The 16,730-nt window shown below is 45.2% G+C and overlaps 1 protein-coding gene across 6 annotated transcripts in view; it reads right to left on the bottom strand.

The window, feature by feature from the left end:
- Positions 1–16,730, bottom strand: part of svep1 (sushi, von Willebrand factor type A, EGF and pentraxin domain containing 1) — an 88,934-nt gene that overhangs the window by 45,543 nt on the left and 26,661 nt on the right. For all 6 annotated transcript variants that reach the window (XM_029117415.2, XM_029117417.2, XM_029117416.2 and 3 more), the window contains one exon: positions 15,157–15,333. In XM_029117415.2, the coding sequence (XP_028973248.2) occupies positions 15,157–15,333 (177 nt within the window). The remainder of the gene's footprint in view (positions 1–15,156; positions 15,334–16,730) is intronic.

Below are 16,730 nucleotides of genomic sequence, written 5' to 3'. Positions count from 1 at the left end.
AGATGGCCAAGAGCTGCAGACTCTATCTCTCTCATGCCCTAGTGCTTAACAGGGGCCAGGCATCGCCTCGGGAATAGATCCTCCAGGCCAACACACACTCAGTAACCAACCGAATAGACCAGGCTCAGCCAACTGCCATTAAACACCCTCTTACCCATCAGCCTGGAACAGCCCCTACATCAAAAACAGACTGGTCATATATGGAGTGAAGGGGGTAACTAACTAATCTCCTTACATTAGTCTCTGTGTGTGTGTGTGTGTGTGATAGTGAAGTACAATATTCACTATCTCCTTTGAAGTTGGTAGTCAGAGAGGCCTTGAATAAACAAGCAGGCACAAGAACATTGAGGTAAACGTCAAAACATGTTCTACTCATTCTCACTTTAAGGCACCTGGAACCCCTTTTACAGCCTCAATTTAAAGTTTACAGGAAGTCCAGTTATTTATATGTGAATATTATTTCACTTGAAACAGTGGAAATACTGTATTAAAGTTTCATTTTAATTCCACGACTGGAAACTTGGTCTGGGCTGGCTGGCTCAGGTGGACACTGGAGTTACTAAGAGACTAGTGCTCATATTCATACAGCGTCTCAATGTAGGAGCTGATTCAGGATCAGTTTGGCCTTTTGGATTCTAACCAGAAAAACAGTAGGGCCTGATCTGAGATCAGCACTGCAACTCCGAGACAGGGAATCGCTCCACGGGGAGAGAGTTCACCGACCCTAGGCCTGGCTCTCAATACCGCTCACACTGTTCACTGGGAGCGAGAGAGAGGGAGAGGATAGAAGGAGAGATGGAGAGGATAGAAGGAGAGAGGGGGAGGATAGAAGGAGAGAGGGAGAGGATAGAAGGAGAGATGGAGAGGAAGAAAGAGAGAAAGGTGATCTGAAATGCCAAAATGAAAGATGGTGTTGGAAAGAGAACTTTGGGAATATCCTTGAAGAGTTCCAGTGAGATTTGATGTACAACCATTCATGAATAGTGCTCAGATTTACCATGAACTGACAGGAAACGGATTTGAGGCTGGAGAAGATTGATGAGAATCGTTGCTCATGGAGAAGAGCATGAGCAATGGAGTGAAGCTTCTTCTGGCCTTTATATCCCATGAAGAGAGCGATTTCCATGTCCAAGTGATTAATCCAGTGTGGGACCAATACCCACCACCTCCACTGGGGCAGGAAGCTGGCTGTCACAGGTCAAGACTCTTTGGTCATATTGCCTCTCGCTTAACTCAGTTGACCGGGAAAGGTGCTTGCAACCATGGAATTAAATTCCCATGTGGGGCCAGTATGTAAATGAATACAATTGCCACCGTTAATTGTTCTGTATAGAAGCGTCCGATAAAAGACCACACACGGTTAGGACCATAGTGTCAGACTCACATCGCAAGATCTTTCTGGAGGACAGGTGGCAGCCAATAACTCTTTTTTGCAGGCCGAACAGTGTTTTGCAGTATGACCCAGCAGTGGGCAGATGAAGCCCAGACGGAGAAGGCGAGGACAGATATGATTGATATGTAAGGCTGGATCCCGATTGACTGGGAGACGAGCTGGCTGACGAGCCTTAAACCCACTCTGTCCGGAAACTCTGGAGTGCTGGAAGAAAGCAATTAAAGTTTATGTCTCTTCCTGTCTTTCTGTCTGTCTCTCTCCCTCTGTTTTTTTCTCTCTCTGTTTCTGCCTCTTCTGGTCTCTCAATTCCAGTAAACATCACACATACAAATGAATAAACAGATAAATATTTTGTTTGTGTACAGCGTTGTTTGTGCTCCACTGGTTGCCCTTTGTTTCGTGTTGAAAGTGTCACAAATCTTGCTGCTGTGAAAGCTCATGTTTCACCCAACTGATTTGGGAGTTTATCAGTTCTTTGTGGGTCTGTATGATATCTGGGAAATATGTCTCTATTGTGGATACACATTTATATAGGGTATTAAGTAGTGCTGCCCTGTTTCTTCAACTTTTTAGGCCAGTGTTCACATAGCCTGTTTTTGAAAACCAGGTCTGCATATGGTAGACTTACGATAGCAAACACACCGAAACATGAAGAGCTACAGTAATTAATAACAGAATGCAATGGCGTCACACCGCCCCATCAGTACAACAAGACATTTTTGGTTGCAAGGCCTGTATTTATTCCAACACTTCTTCATCAGTTTCATCAAAATCCGTTCCAGAGGGTTCGAGTTGTTTTCAATGGAATATTGACGAGTTTGTTTTTCCGTTTGATATTTTGTTCCGGATTAATTGTTTCACAGAGTATATTTGAGTATTTACATTGCACCTAAAGGTGATTCCTCCATAGGTCACCATCTGGAATAGCCTATTTTCCCAAAGTGGTTTTAATCAATGCATTACTTTAGTTCAAGTTTATGTATTTGTTGGGGGTTTTTTGTTCTGAAAATCTGTTTGTATTCTTTTAAGGTTTCCCAGTAGAGAACTTGGAAACCTTGATTGTCTGCTTCTTTATGTTTTGGTTTGGATGGATTCCAATGTTTTTTCCTTCTAGATCTGCAATCATAATCAAATCCTTTTACGTTGCTTATGTTTCATACAGCCACACTAACACCTTCATTCTGATGATATGCAATGGTCGGGAAAGGAAGGATTTCATGCTGATTGCTTTCTGGTGGATTTCCATAATATTCTGAGCCCATCTTATGAACTGCCCGGTTAAAGTGTATTTTGTCGGGCTCTTGTTCCTTGTGCTTTGTTTCAGTCCATTTTAGATACATTGTTATTTCACTATGGTCTGGTCAGTGGTGTGTATGTGCTTATCGTGAACGCTTTAAAACATATCGGATGTAGGTCTGCAATGGCATCTACAGTACCATTGCAAATATATGAGTTGTATATACAGCCCTCACAAGAGTCCCCATTGTAGCCTTCCTTCAACTATGTGCAGTATCTTGATGTATTGTTTCTCTCTCTGAAGGCTGAAATAAAACACACATAGTGGATCGAGCCGAATAGGAGACGGTAAAAGCTGACTGATCCACTTTGAGTGTGTTGGATATTCTGCCAGTGATTTTTGTGAGTTTGTGAGTTTTGCTTTAACATCTCATCCAACAGTTTCAACGCTTCAGTAATATCCACAGAGACATTGGAAAAGGTATATGTTTTACATAACAAATATGAATATGAAATGTTTGGGAGACTTCCAGAAGACTCCGTCCATCACCTTGAAATTAACAGACAAATTCGCCAGACAAAAAACCTGCTCATAAAAGGATGAAGAAAGTAATTTAGATTGGCTCCTGAACCATCCATAAGAGCCAAAGATGTCTCTAATGAAGCCAAAGAAATCCTGAAAGTGAATCCAGAACAATACTTCTGCACATCTTGGTCCCCAAACGGAGAGGATACTTTCCATTTCAGAGAGAGATTCGCTGAGTGCAACAAATTCCCAGCTCAGCGAAAAAGCCCATCAGCAGTATCCCATAAACTGTAAGTGTGTCTCTTGGCATGTGGCAAGCAACTGGGGAACATACTGTACAAATTGCTGCCGATTTCTTTGTTCTCTGAAAATTGCCATAGCTAGAAGATGTCTTTTCAAGTCTAGAAATGTTAAATGGAAACATCTTAAGCCTGATATGTATTGCACTTTTGTAATCCTGATGACACTCAGGGGTAATGAGAGGGTGTTATGAGAGGAAGACTAGGGAGTGAAGAGGCATCTGGTGATAAATAGTCTCCAACAGGTCTCCTCCCGCTCCTGCCATGATCGGCGCCAGTACAGGTATGAAGTCTGTGGTTAGACTTCCTGTTTCCCAAAAAGGGAGGAGTTTTCCAATACGTTTCATTGTATGGCGCAACTCCGCAAGAGAGACTTGTGTTATCCTGGTGCAATATTGTAGACCGGGTGGGAAGACTAGCTAAAGGGGTAAGAGACATAAGGTCGGTGTGATAGCTGTCGTGGCCTGATAAATAGAAAGTGTAATGTATTTTTTCTCTTTAACGGGTCTCTAACTATAGGATGAATTAGAAATGAGTTACTTTGCTGGAATACATTTAATTACTACTGAAATCTAGACACTAAATCATGCCTTGACTTGTATTCCTCTGAGTTAATCCAAAACAACGTACACTTTCATACGGAACGCTAAAACCAAAACTTCATGCCATGTCTGTTCTCTTCTAAGACAGACCGTTGAGACAGAGAAAGTTCAACTTCAATCTGAACAGTCTCTTATTCTCATTGTGGACTGCAGCCACACCGCTTCTGGACTCTCGTTTTGATTCCATCGGAAGGGTTTTACGTCCCAGCCTTTTTAGAAAACAACCTTCTCATGTAAGGCCAATTTCTATTCTTAACATGACTTCACATTGCACGATTAAGACCGCAAACAACTAACCAGTAAAAAAACGAAAGACCGTAAAACAAAGGCACTTCATCTAAATGACAATATTTACTGTACATGTTTAGAGCTATATATTTTCCTGGCATTTTTTAATGGACAGGATTGTGTGGAAATAATGTTTTCTGTAAAATGAGCAATGGAGTCTGCAGCTTAGACCACTGAACAACCCTAGGAAGCAACATATAGAGTTTTTTACTTGGCATTTTTTTCCCTAGGCCATTACAAACAGAAGGTCAATGGATTCTGAGGACGAGTGAAGTTTTAGTAACAAACACTACTACTAGGGACATACAGTATCCAACAAAAGTTTGGACAAAGTTTGACTGGTTCCGTAAGTCAAAAGGTCAATGCAATGATCTATACACACACACACACACACACGCACAAACGCACATGCATACATACTCTCAGACACACACACACAAAGCCCCCGTCATAGACCGTAACCAGTGTGACCTTCCATGGGTGGGGGGGGTGGGGGGGGTTTCTATGGCTCATCTGGCCGGAACCAAAGCATCAACCTGGGGACGAAAACCCCTGGAAAAAACCCTCCCTGGATTACATGGGAGCTGTCAATCAAGCGCCAGTCTTTTCGATCCTTATTTAGCAGCTTTCTGCGTCTCATCCCCGTAGCAATCTGCATTCACCCAAATTGCTACGTACCTCTGGTGGACCTTCAAGGCCGGCCGGAGCTGTCCTGTCTTGCACGTTACGCTTGAGTCCCAAATGTCCCGCTGGCCCCTATACAGTGCACTTCTTCGGACCAGACCGCTCTATGGGGATAGGGTGGGATTTGGGAGGCGCTCTATATGCTTCCTGATTCCTGGAAGCCAAATCGGTGTAATGGGAGGGGAGAGCAGAGCACGGCAACCACCAAACAACTGCCACAACACAGGTTGTTCCTGTCCGCCATGATGGGCTGGGCAAAGGGTCAGGACGACATCAAACGTGGCTGTGTTCTGGAACATGTGGTGATTAATCATGCGTTTACAGACCATAATCTACAGTTAGGATTCCACAAATGACAACGTTTCCTTTGATAACAGTTCCCGTCAATCTCGTCCTGTTCGTCAGTTGGTGTCGCCATAACTCATTGCAGGGTGAAGATAGTTGAAGGCTGTTTGAAGAGGATCTTGGGAACACACACACACTACCGGTTCCCAGTGGCCTGTGGAAGGTTGTTCCTGGGAGTCTAGAGGTCTCTGCTGACAGCAGCAGAAGGCCTCCATACCTCAGACAGCCCGAGCACGAAACAAACCTCCAGGGACAGGACAGGGAAACCTCCAGGGACAGGACAGGGAAACCTCCAGGGACAGGACAGGGAAACCTCCAGGGACAGGACAGGGAAACCTCCAGGGACAGGACAGGGAAACCTCCAGGGACAGGACAGGGAAACCTCCAGGGACAGGACAGGGAAACCTCCTGGGACAGGACAGGGAAACCTCCAGGGACAGGACAGGGAAACCTCCAGGGACAGGACAGGGAAACCTCCAGGGACAGGACAGGGAAACCTCCAGGGACAGGACAGGGAAACCTACAGGGACAGGACAGGGAAACCTCCAGGGACAGGACAGGGAAACCTACAGGGACAGGACAGGGAAACCTCCAGGGACAGGACAGGGAAACCTCCAGGGACAGGACAGGGAAACCTACAGCATAGGACCGAACTCCCACACAACCCACACACACGCGGCAACATACAGAAACCCGTTCAGGTTAATGCGCGCGCACGCAGGCACACTCCGTCCCCTGTGGAACATTCCTGTGTGAAGACCGGGGACGCAGAGAGACTCCGGTGTGTCAGGAACAGGCAAGGCCTTGACAGGGGTGGAAGGGGCGTGGAAAGGGGTTGGGAGAGGGGGCGGGGGTCAGAGGTTCCGTGGAGGGTGTACTGAGGGGTGGACAGAGCTATAACTGAGAAGAACCAAGAGGGAGAGAGAAAGAAAGAAAACAGCCCCGTGCTCCAGAGTTCCAGAGTGTAGCTACTGACTTCCTGCCCCCCCCCCCCATCCTGGCCCTTGCCCTCGGGCCTCTGGTGGAAAGTGTGTCCCCTCACCATCACCCCTCCCTCAAGGAAATAACCATGGACAGACCAGAAAACAGCCTGACACTAAGACAACACCTAAACCGAGAGAGGGGGAGGGAGGGGAGGAGGTGGGTGAGAGGCTGAGGCCCTGGTGCACAGCGAGGGTAAATAAAGAGTCAGAAAGGGCGTTTAACTGCCATGTTGGATGCCGACCACTGAGAACGTGTCTAGGTGTGTGCGTTTTAATTTAGGGTTTCTAGTGTGTATCTCCCGTGCGTGCGTGTGCGTGCGTGTGCGAGCGTGTGCGTTTACAATGTCTGTTGCGGTCTGCATGTGTTCTCACTGTGCCCTCATACAGTAGGCCCCTGGGAAACCCCAAAGCCTATAAATTATAACCCATGTATTTTCTAGTACACAGATTAAGTAGTAAGAAACTGACCGAATAGAATTACGCGATTACAAGAAGCAGTAGTTCATTGGTTTTCTTCGTTGATCATTTAGATAAATTAAGATAAAATGGATGATGGATGGATGATGGATAGATAGATAATCTAGATAGATAGATTACAGATAGAAAGATATAGAAAGTGGATGGATGATGTTTTGATATAGATATATAGATAGGGAGATGGATTATGGATGGAGGACTGTTAATGATGCAGAACAGTTGTGCCTGACAATACAGGCAGTTTCACGACTGCTCATTTCTCAAGCCCCCCTCCAGAGATACACACACACTCACGCACACACAGTGTGTTTACGACCACATTTGTTTAATGGGATTTCACTGTGTGCTTGACCTACAAAGCAAATCCCTCCCTCAAAAAGTCATAAATTCAACTTTTATAGACCACTGTGCGTCTATTACAGGCAAGAGGTACATTGTAAGAGTCAAAGGTGAGTCAGTGGATTGCGAAATACATGAGAGGTGCAAGCTAGCGGTGCTTAGAGTCAAAGGAGATTCAGTGGATTGTGAATCGTGTGAATGGTGTATGCTGGTGCTTCTGAGATTCCAAGGTGATTCAGTGGACTGTAAATCACATAAAACGTATATGCTACTGTTGCTGAGAGTCAAGGGTGATTCAGTTGACTGTGAATCATATGAGAGGTACGTGTTAGTGATGCTGAGAGTGCATCTGTCTGCCTGTCCATTGGGTACGAGGGAAAGACACTGGCTCCATCCAAAAACAACAGAGGGTCGCACACCAAACGTCAGCATATTCCCTCCCCATATATCCAGAGCAATGTGGACCAGCCCAGATGTTGCACACTATTAAGGAAACAGCCTGTGATTCTCCTCCTCACCCATCATCAACAACAACAAAAACACAAATCAGAACTTCTAAATCCCCTTCTTACCAATTTCCGAGAGAGAGGCGACCCCGTATTTGACCCTCCAACCGCTAAATCTCCTCAGACAATGTCATGCATTCGCCAGAGGAGCCTGCCAAAAGAATGTTCTGGACGAGTGCTCAAGACCGTTGTTGAGCAACTTTTAGAAGTCTATTTTATTTTTGGTTGTTGGTGTGTAGTCATTGGGTGCAGGCTGTAGTTGAAAGAGATCCTATATGAATGTGTTTGCATTAGCAGAGGCACCAGCACACACCGCTGGAGAAGTTGGACCAGTGTGTTTGTATGTAACATTGGTCTGACATTGTAAATGCATGTTCTAATGCTTCATCTTATAGCTCTTATGCAGGCTGTTATTTAATCAACAGGTTGTAGTAGGAAGAACTGTACATTACTATACTTAGTTCAAACCAAAACATTTATGTGTGACCCCATTTTCTTCCAACTTATCTGGGATCAGGGAAATTGCTGAAAATCTAAATCAAATTTATTAGTCAAGAACCAAACATTTGGTTTACGTTAACTCAAAGCTATTACTGTTTGCCAAGATCTTTTTTTTTTTCTACAGATCAGAACATCAAAAGTACAGAGGACAAGTTTGAGCATTTCCATCACATTATGCTTGGCTCATGAACAGCCTAAATCAATGAGCTGAAGTTAGTAATTCTCTCTCCACTGACCATAGCTCCGTCCCCAATCTTTGTGACTTTCCATTTCCAACCAACTCCATGACTATCGCTAGCCTGGAAAATCTAGACCTGTTTTGTACTTTTTCTACTTGATGTCATGCACAAAACAGGTCTGATCCCAAGCTAGTCCATCTTTAGCTCAGGACAGGAGCGCATCAATATTAAAGATGGCTATTCTATATGTAACAGGGCCCAGCCTGTCTGCCTGTCTGTCTTTCTGTCTGTCTGTCCTTCCCTGTCTGTCTCACCGGGCTGACACCAGACTAGTGTGGGGAGAGAAGAGAGAGCCTAGTAATAAATGGAGTGTTACTGTTTCTTTTGCATTTCTCAGGTTCCATACAAAACACTTGTCCTGCTCGCTCTCAGAGTTTAAATTGTAATAAACACACGGCAACCTAAAGGGGAGTAGAGGAGGATGAAGAGAAAGAGGAGGAAAACAAAGATCAATTGCAACATTTAGCTTTTCCCTATCCTTTAGGAATTCCCTATCTTTTTGCTTTTACCTATCCTTTAGGAATTCCCTATCCTTTTGCTTTTCCCTATCCTTTAGGAATTCCCTATCCTTTTGCTTTTCCCTATCCTTTAGGAATTCCCTATCCTTTAGCTTTTCCTTATCCTTTAGGAATTCCCTATCCTTTAGCTTTTCCCTATCTTTTAGGAATTCCCTATCCTTTTGCTTTTCCCTATCCTTTAGGAATTTTCCCTATCCTTTAGCTTTTCCCTATCCTTTAGGAATTCCCTATCCTTTAGCTTTTCCCTATATTTTAGGAATTCCCTATCCTTTTGCTTTTCCCTATCCTTTAGGAATTTTCCCTATCCTTTAGCTTTTCCCTATCCTTTAGGAATTCCCTATCCTTTCCAGCATATCCAAGTTTGCTAACTTTTTTTCTTCTTTATGGCATTTTTATTCAAGAATCGGATTTATGTGTACCTCAAGGCTTCTTCCTCCTGGAATCTGACCCAGACGATTCTGAAGAAAGCAAATATTTACAATGTGGGTTTGGAGGAAGCAAACGACCCCATGAGTCCTGGTTTGACTGTAGACTCCAGCTTGCATGTGTCTCACAAACACACGTGCACTCACACATGCATGCACGCACACACACCCATACACACACCCACACGCACACCATCATGGACATCAGAAGGGCTACTGACAGGAGTTCAACTCCTGGTTGTGGCATATCTACAAAGCCGGGTAGACATACGTGTTTCTCTTTTTTCAAGTTCCAACATATTGTTGACAACAAGGATAAAACAGCATATGTTAGATAATACACACAGAGAGTTAGCCGCTTAGCCTAGCTTAAACCTCAGGGAGGTCTTCGCCCTTCTTTTCCCCATGATTTGCAATTTGTGCTAAGTGAATTTATAGACTTATGATTTGTTCTTTGAAATTACAGTGAAACTAACTGCTATTGGACATAAAAAGTAAAAAAAAAAAATGTGTCTATATCAATATATATTTCTTATACCATTGACCATTTTAAGAAATGTCCTTTTGACTTTCCCTCAGTGAAAGTTACAAACAAAGAAATAACTGACAAGGCTCAGGGACAAGCATTACAAGGGCAATGGGTGGAACTACAGAAATTGTGAAAGAGAACACCACCCTGCTTCAAATGATTTTTGCAGGGTGAGGACTGGACAGAATGGAGAAGAATGGACACCTTTTCTTAGCAAGTAGCTAAGATGAGGCTAAACTTCAGATGAGGCTAAACTTCAGATGAGGCTAAACTTCAGATGAGGCTAAACAGTGCACTCTTCTCCTGAACGTGTGTGGGGCTAAAACCTACAAGCTAATGAGGAATTTGGCTCCATGGAGACGAGGGGAAATTCCAGTTGTTGATCTAGTTGCTCTTGTCCAGTCTCATCACAATCCAAAGACTGTGATTTTCCAGAGGTCCAAGTTTAATTGCAACTTTAAGAAAACGGGTCAGTCTGTTGCTAACTTTGTTGAATTACGTCAACACACAAATTTGTGTCAGAGGACATGCTTTCTGACAGATTACCCAGAGGCATTAATGAGCGCAGATAAGCTTTCAGGAGTACTTATGTGGTATCCTGATGGTTTGCGGTGATAGCTAGCAATATTAAAGACATACTGTACATAAACCTATATTAAAGATATACTGTACATAAACCTAGCGCTCAAATTGGTTTGGCCTCTCAGAGTTTCAGACAACCCAAAAACATGTAACCTATGACTTGTTCAGTCATGGCGGCAACGTTCTAGTTTCACCTGGCCTACAAATCACGTAGTGAAATCACAACCAAGCTCTCTTGTTTCCTGTTCCAGTATTGCATCAAGACACAAACATCAATAGGACAGGCCATCTGAGATAATGCCGGGCGGAGCCCCTGACCAACTTCATCTTGGCAACAAAGTCTTGTGAAATAGAAGGAGAAACCCGAAGAGAGACTCAACTCACTCACGAGAGACAGTGAAAACCAACTGACACTTGTCCTTTTGAGTCCGAGTGGATGTCTCCGTTGTGGTGGAATCAACAGGTGGTGGAGTCATGCAGAGACACCAGGACCACATCCGCCCAGGCTTTGACGAGAGACAGCTGTGGGCGGTGGTGTGCAACTTGAGACTATAGGAAACGATGCCTGAGGAACAGGGGCGTGGCTCATCCAGTTTAGGGTGATAGACATACAACTGCCCAACTGTGTGTAGAGGCCGAGCACCAGCCCTTTGGCCACTCCCAGCCCAGGCCCCTTTATTGGCTGGCAAGGCCGCATACTAGCGAAGATTAACCAACAGGTCAACCTTGATTTGCATGACAACCTATCTTGGTCACGGTTATTCTTTATTAAATGTCATATTTGCCACTGTATAGCATTGGCTAAAAGTATTTACAAATGTTTTATTGTAAAACAAACTGTTTAAATGTAGCGTTGTAGTGGCTTACTCTGGAGGTTAGTGTGTGAACATCAACTTCAAGTGAGGTAAAACAAAAAAAGGATGTCCAAACAATAACATTCAACATTTAAAATTTAAGCATGAAAGAGGTCCTTAAAAAATAAAGGCGAAAATTAAGCAGGAGGCTGCTAATTAGACAAGTGGTTTGTCAAAAGCACGGAAGAATCAAAGTTCATGACCAAATAAGTACGCCTTTTTGTGGTTACAGACCAATTTCTGTGATTCTTCAGATGGACATGTAACAGTCTAAAAATAGTAAAAGAAAAATACGATACATGAATAACACAATTTGGTTTTACTGTCAGTGCCCTAAGACTTACTGAGACAATAATGATTAATGTCTCTGCTACCCTGTGATAGGCTGCTGTGTTTCTGTTTGTTGTCCTGATTTAGGATTTATCAAGTTAAAACAATTTCGTTTTTGTATATTGACATACACTACGTGGACAAAGTTAAGTGGACATGCCTTCAAATTAGCGGTTTTGGCTATTTAAGCCACATCCATTTCTGACACGTGAATAAAACAGAGCACACAGCCATATAATCTCCATAGACCAACATGGGCAGTAGAATGGCTCATACTGAAGAGCTCAGTGTCTTTCAACGTGGCACTGTCATTCTGTCACACCTTTCCAAAAAGTCAGTTGGTCAAATTTCTGCCTCGCTAGCACTGCTCGGGTCAACTGTAAGTGCTGTTATTGTGAAGTGGAAACTTCTGGGAGCAAAAAACAGCTCAGCCGTGAAGTGGTCGGCCACACAGGCTCACCATATGGGACCAGTGGCTGCTGGACCACGTATCGCCTAAAACTTGTCTGTCCTCGGTCGCAACACCAGCTACCAAGACCCAAACTTCCTCTGGAAGCAACGTCGGCAGAACAGCTTGTAGTGGGGATCTTCACGGAATGTGTTTCCATGGCTGAAAGTTTGGCGCAGTCGGAATAACGGTCCGGGGTGTTTTTTGATGGTTAGGGCTCGGCTCCTTAAATCCAGTGAATGGAAATCTTAATGTTACAGCATACAAAATGGCATTCTCGACGAGTGTTTGCTTCCAGCTTTGTGGCAACAGTTTGGGGAAGGCCCTTTCCTGTTTCAGCAAGACAATACCCAAGTGCAGTGTATATACAGAAATGGGTTCTCACGATCGGTGTGGGAGAACTTCAGTGGCTTGCACAGAGCCCTGACCTCAACCCCATCAAACACCTGTGGGATGAAATGGAACGCTGACCGCGAGCCAAGCCTAAACCCCCAACGTCAGTGTCCGACCTCAGTAATGCTCTTGTTGCTAAACTGAAGAAAATCCCTGCAGCAACATTCCAGAATCTAGTGGAAAACCTTCACAGAAGAGTGGAGGCTGTTTCAGCAGCAAAGGAGGGACCAAGTCAATATTGATGCCCATTAATTTGGAAGGAGATATTTGATGAGCAGGTGTCCAAACACTTTGGACCATTTGGTATAGGTCCTCAAAATCAAACTATTAAATGATAGTAAACCTAAATCAATTCCACGTTAGCTTTGTAGAAATCGCAAATTAAGGACAAAGATTAGCACGGACAAGTTAATCCAGGTGCAGCAACATTCCACCTCATATCAGTTTGCCCCCTTTCGCGTTGGTCTACTGAATCTTTTTTCCATGTCCACATCTTTCCCTCCCCTCGCTCCTCTTCTCCATCTCACCTCGAATAGGAAAAAGGAAAACATGTAGAGTGAATCACACACGTGTTACTGAAATCCAGTCCAGATGTCACCCCCTCCGTCCTCGCACACCGTGGTAGTCTCGTGGAACAGAGGAAAACATGTCGAGGAGAGGAAATGTTGTCCTCTGGCCGCGTTCATCTTTTCTCTCTAGACTCTGGCGTGAGGCCAGTCCAGATAGCTGGTACCATGAGTCCAGTCTGTGTTGTGTTTTCTCATCCACTGAGGCAGCGTGGCGGCCTGGATACACACGTGCAGTTTAGCCAGCGGTTCTGGTCACTGTCACGGCTAACACAACCAGAATCATTGTAGTCGGTAGTCAGTGCCCAATAAGGAGTAACACAATGTATTGTTTAATAAAGATGCCTCCTCCATTTTCTCACTAAATTCCAGACATGTTTGGTCTTCTTTAGGAGGACCAATCCCAAAACTATTTCCCCACACGCACAGTCAAGATTCTTTCCCTAAACCTCATCAATTCTAGCTAATTCAATCAAACCACATTTTCTGTAAGTCATTGTGCCCACACCCCCCCCGCCCCCAAGACTGTTGGTCAGACCTGTTTTTCCAGACTGAAGTATCCAGAGTGCCCCCCCCCCCCACCCAGTCCACAGTATCAGGCTTCTAACCAGCCTCACAACACTAACTCTGCCAACAACAGCACAGTCCAGTGGAGAGACTACCCCCTAAGACAACTGCCAGCCTCACAGCACAGCCTGTACACATAACTCCTCCAACACCCACTGTATCGCTGAGACGACCGGTTGCTGTTCCAGGGACTCACGGAGACACACGATCAATATGAAATCCTGTCATGGAGATTCGGCCGAGGCCGGTTGCTATGTGAATCAGGCCGCTCACGTGTGGCTGTCGTTTTAATGCGTTGTCAAGTCTACACATCGTTAAGGGCAAAGGGTTTAAAACACATTCACGTGTAACAGATATGTACCTAGAACACGTCGCTGGCAGATGCTCTTGGATGTTTAGATGACTGTGAGATTTGCTTATCAGCTAGAAAGGGAAAGGCTAAACAGGAACAGATAGATTCTTCCTTCATTCCTTCCTGCTCAGACACACACACACACACTCTCTCTCCAACACACACCCACCTTTGTGTTTGTGTGCTGGTCGTAAACAATAAAACAGTGGTGAATAAGCCGACTTTCATCTCGGTAGCCTGTGATTTTAATTTGGGAGCCGTTCTCGTCGATGACACCTACAGACTTTAATGCTTCCAGGATTGAAACATTGTCTTGTTTTTTGTTTTAACCCACCAACTGCAACTAATTCAGGCCCCCGTCATCTATTAAACCATGTGAACTATTGCTGAGTTGGAAATCCCTGCCGATTAGAAAGACGGTGTGTTTTTTCCGTTCTGCAGGGTCTCCAACAAACACAGGACCTTCTGACTTGGTTGTCCACTGAGGGGTCTGTTGATTACAGTTGGCCCAGTATTATTTTTGGACTGCCAAAGAGCAGACAGGCCATTTTAAAATGCAGTAGTCTTTTAACAGGGGTGTCAGTGAAGTCCGCTTAGGGTCTCCTAAGTATAATACAAACCACGAATAGTTCGGACAGAAGAGGATCAAAGGGGCCGGAATGAGTTAGACCGAGATCGAAGCACGTGTGAGATGTGTATGTTCAGCTGGTGGAGGAGGGAGGGAGAGGCGAGGGCTGGACGGCCTGAGACCTTATGCACACAAACACACGTCATTATCTGTCACAGTCCCCTACCAAGTCCCCCGCGCCCCCACACACACCCGCACACACAGGGTCAGGTCCTACACCGTGAGGAAATCCTGGATCTGTTGATCAGGATCTCAGCACCGAGCAGCTGTACCTGAGTGAGTCAATGAAACTCGGATAGTTTGACTTCTAGTCACAGTGATCTCGCAAGCGTTTTGAGGCTGAGCGGTCAGTTCACAGAAGTAAAAAACGCAGAGCCGACAGAAACACTCCCAAAAATCACACAATAAACCCGGGTCACGACAAGACGTCCTCCGCTGAATTCGGAGGTAAGTCGTGCTAACTTCCCCTGAGGTTCGACCCTAAGACTCTGTGATGTGGGTGTGCCCCCCCCCCCGCCCCCCCCCCCCCGCCCCCCCGGGACTTACCTGTGCACTCGTACTGCAGGCCCTTGCCGAAGTGGCCTCTCTCACAGACACAGGCGTACTGGCCCGTGTGGGTGCCGCACTTGCAGCTAGCCATGACGTCACAGCAGTCCGCCCCGGCCTCGCACAGCGACGAGCAACGGGACGGCTCCTCCTGGATGTAGCTTCCCGTCGGCAGGTCTGAGGAGAGACGAAGGGTCGTCGAGGTCAGGGGTTAACCATTTTAGTTCGTGGAACGGGTTGCGGCGGAGTCACACACTGGCCCAGGGCGTGAATGATAGACAATGTTGGGAGGCTGGTTGTTAGTTGGACCGGTGAGCCATTTAACTGTTTTAGCCAATTCTAATTCCAATGACAAAGCACGTATTTAACCACACTCATAAGATAAGGACTGGTTGAGTCATCGTTCTGCTTGAGAAACAGGAACCCGAAAATAAGCATTTTCCGCCAGATGATTCATACATGGGTGCGGATGGCGTCTGATCCAAGGTGTCAAAGGTCAGCGGGGATAAGAGAGCAGAACGGCGTTCTAACGGTAAAGGTTTCAGCTATGCCCAACTGAGCTTGCCTGGCGCAATGGAACCAATGGTATGGGGCTGGAGCTGAAACTATAAGTTTTGGGTCTGAAAGTAGCGCCATACGCCTGAGGGACCAGTGCTCCATGCTCTTTGGCTGGCAGGAGGCGACTTGGCGACGGAGAGTCAAAGGGAGACACGCGGCAGGCAGATCTGATAACTTACTGCCACGGCTCACAATGTCTGACAGGGATAATTTACCACCGTCTGGATTCATAAAGAGCTTCCCAAATGCTTCCCTTTTCACCGTACGGGTCAAAAGTAAGGCACTGCGCAGGGGACAAGGGTACTGTTGGTGACACAGGCTTGGACGGCAGCGCGCTGTCGTTCTTACGGACCATCGCAACTGATGGAGAGGCCACAGCTTTATTTCTGGGGTCTGCTTTCTGGAGAAATGGAGAAATGGAGCAGGTATTTACTTCTGTTTCAGTGCCTCTGTGATGTTACGTTTTGTCTAGACATCCAGACACCCAGAGCCAATGGCGTACATGTTAATACCGGAGTCACGCGGGGCCGCCTCTCAATCTTTCCCACAGATCTCTCGCTGACGGACATGCTGTAAAACAGATTCACGCAATACTAGCCTGGTTACTAGTCTGTTGTGCAATCTTTCCACTTCTTGCTTCTTATGTTGTCGTTGTGACAAAATGGCGTTGCAATTAACAGTGGGCCTCTTAGAGGCTCCTGGCAAGTTCTGTAATTTACTTTTTTTTATATATACACTGATGTCCTTTTTTAAATTATGTCTCCTCAATCTTCTGAAAAGAGGGAAAAAAATCTATCACCTGATGTGGACTATTGTTTGGACTTAGATTCTGATTCGTCTACTAGGACCAACAAGGATACTTTGTTCAGGGCATGACACAATCTAGTTCAAGTAGCTGAAAAAAGCTAACTAAGTCAACAATGGCTTTTAGGAAGTCTCACCTTTTTTTGTTAGAACACCTCATAGTAAGCTGTAGACTAAACTATCTACCAAGAGAACATTTGTTTCTAGATACC

Source organism: Esox lucius, chromosome 24, assembly GCF_011004845.1.
Source record: "Esox lucius isolate fEsoLuc1 chromosome 24, fEsoLuc1.pri, whole genome shotgun sequence".
Classification (NCBI taxonomy): domain Eukaryota; kingdom Metazoa; phylum Chordata; class Actinopteri; order Esociformes; family Esocidae; genus Esox; species Esox lucius.
Note: the sequence above shows the minus strand (reverse complement) of the source record. Positions and strands in the feature narration are given on the sequence as shown.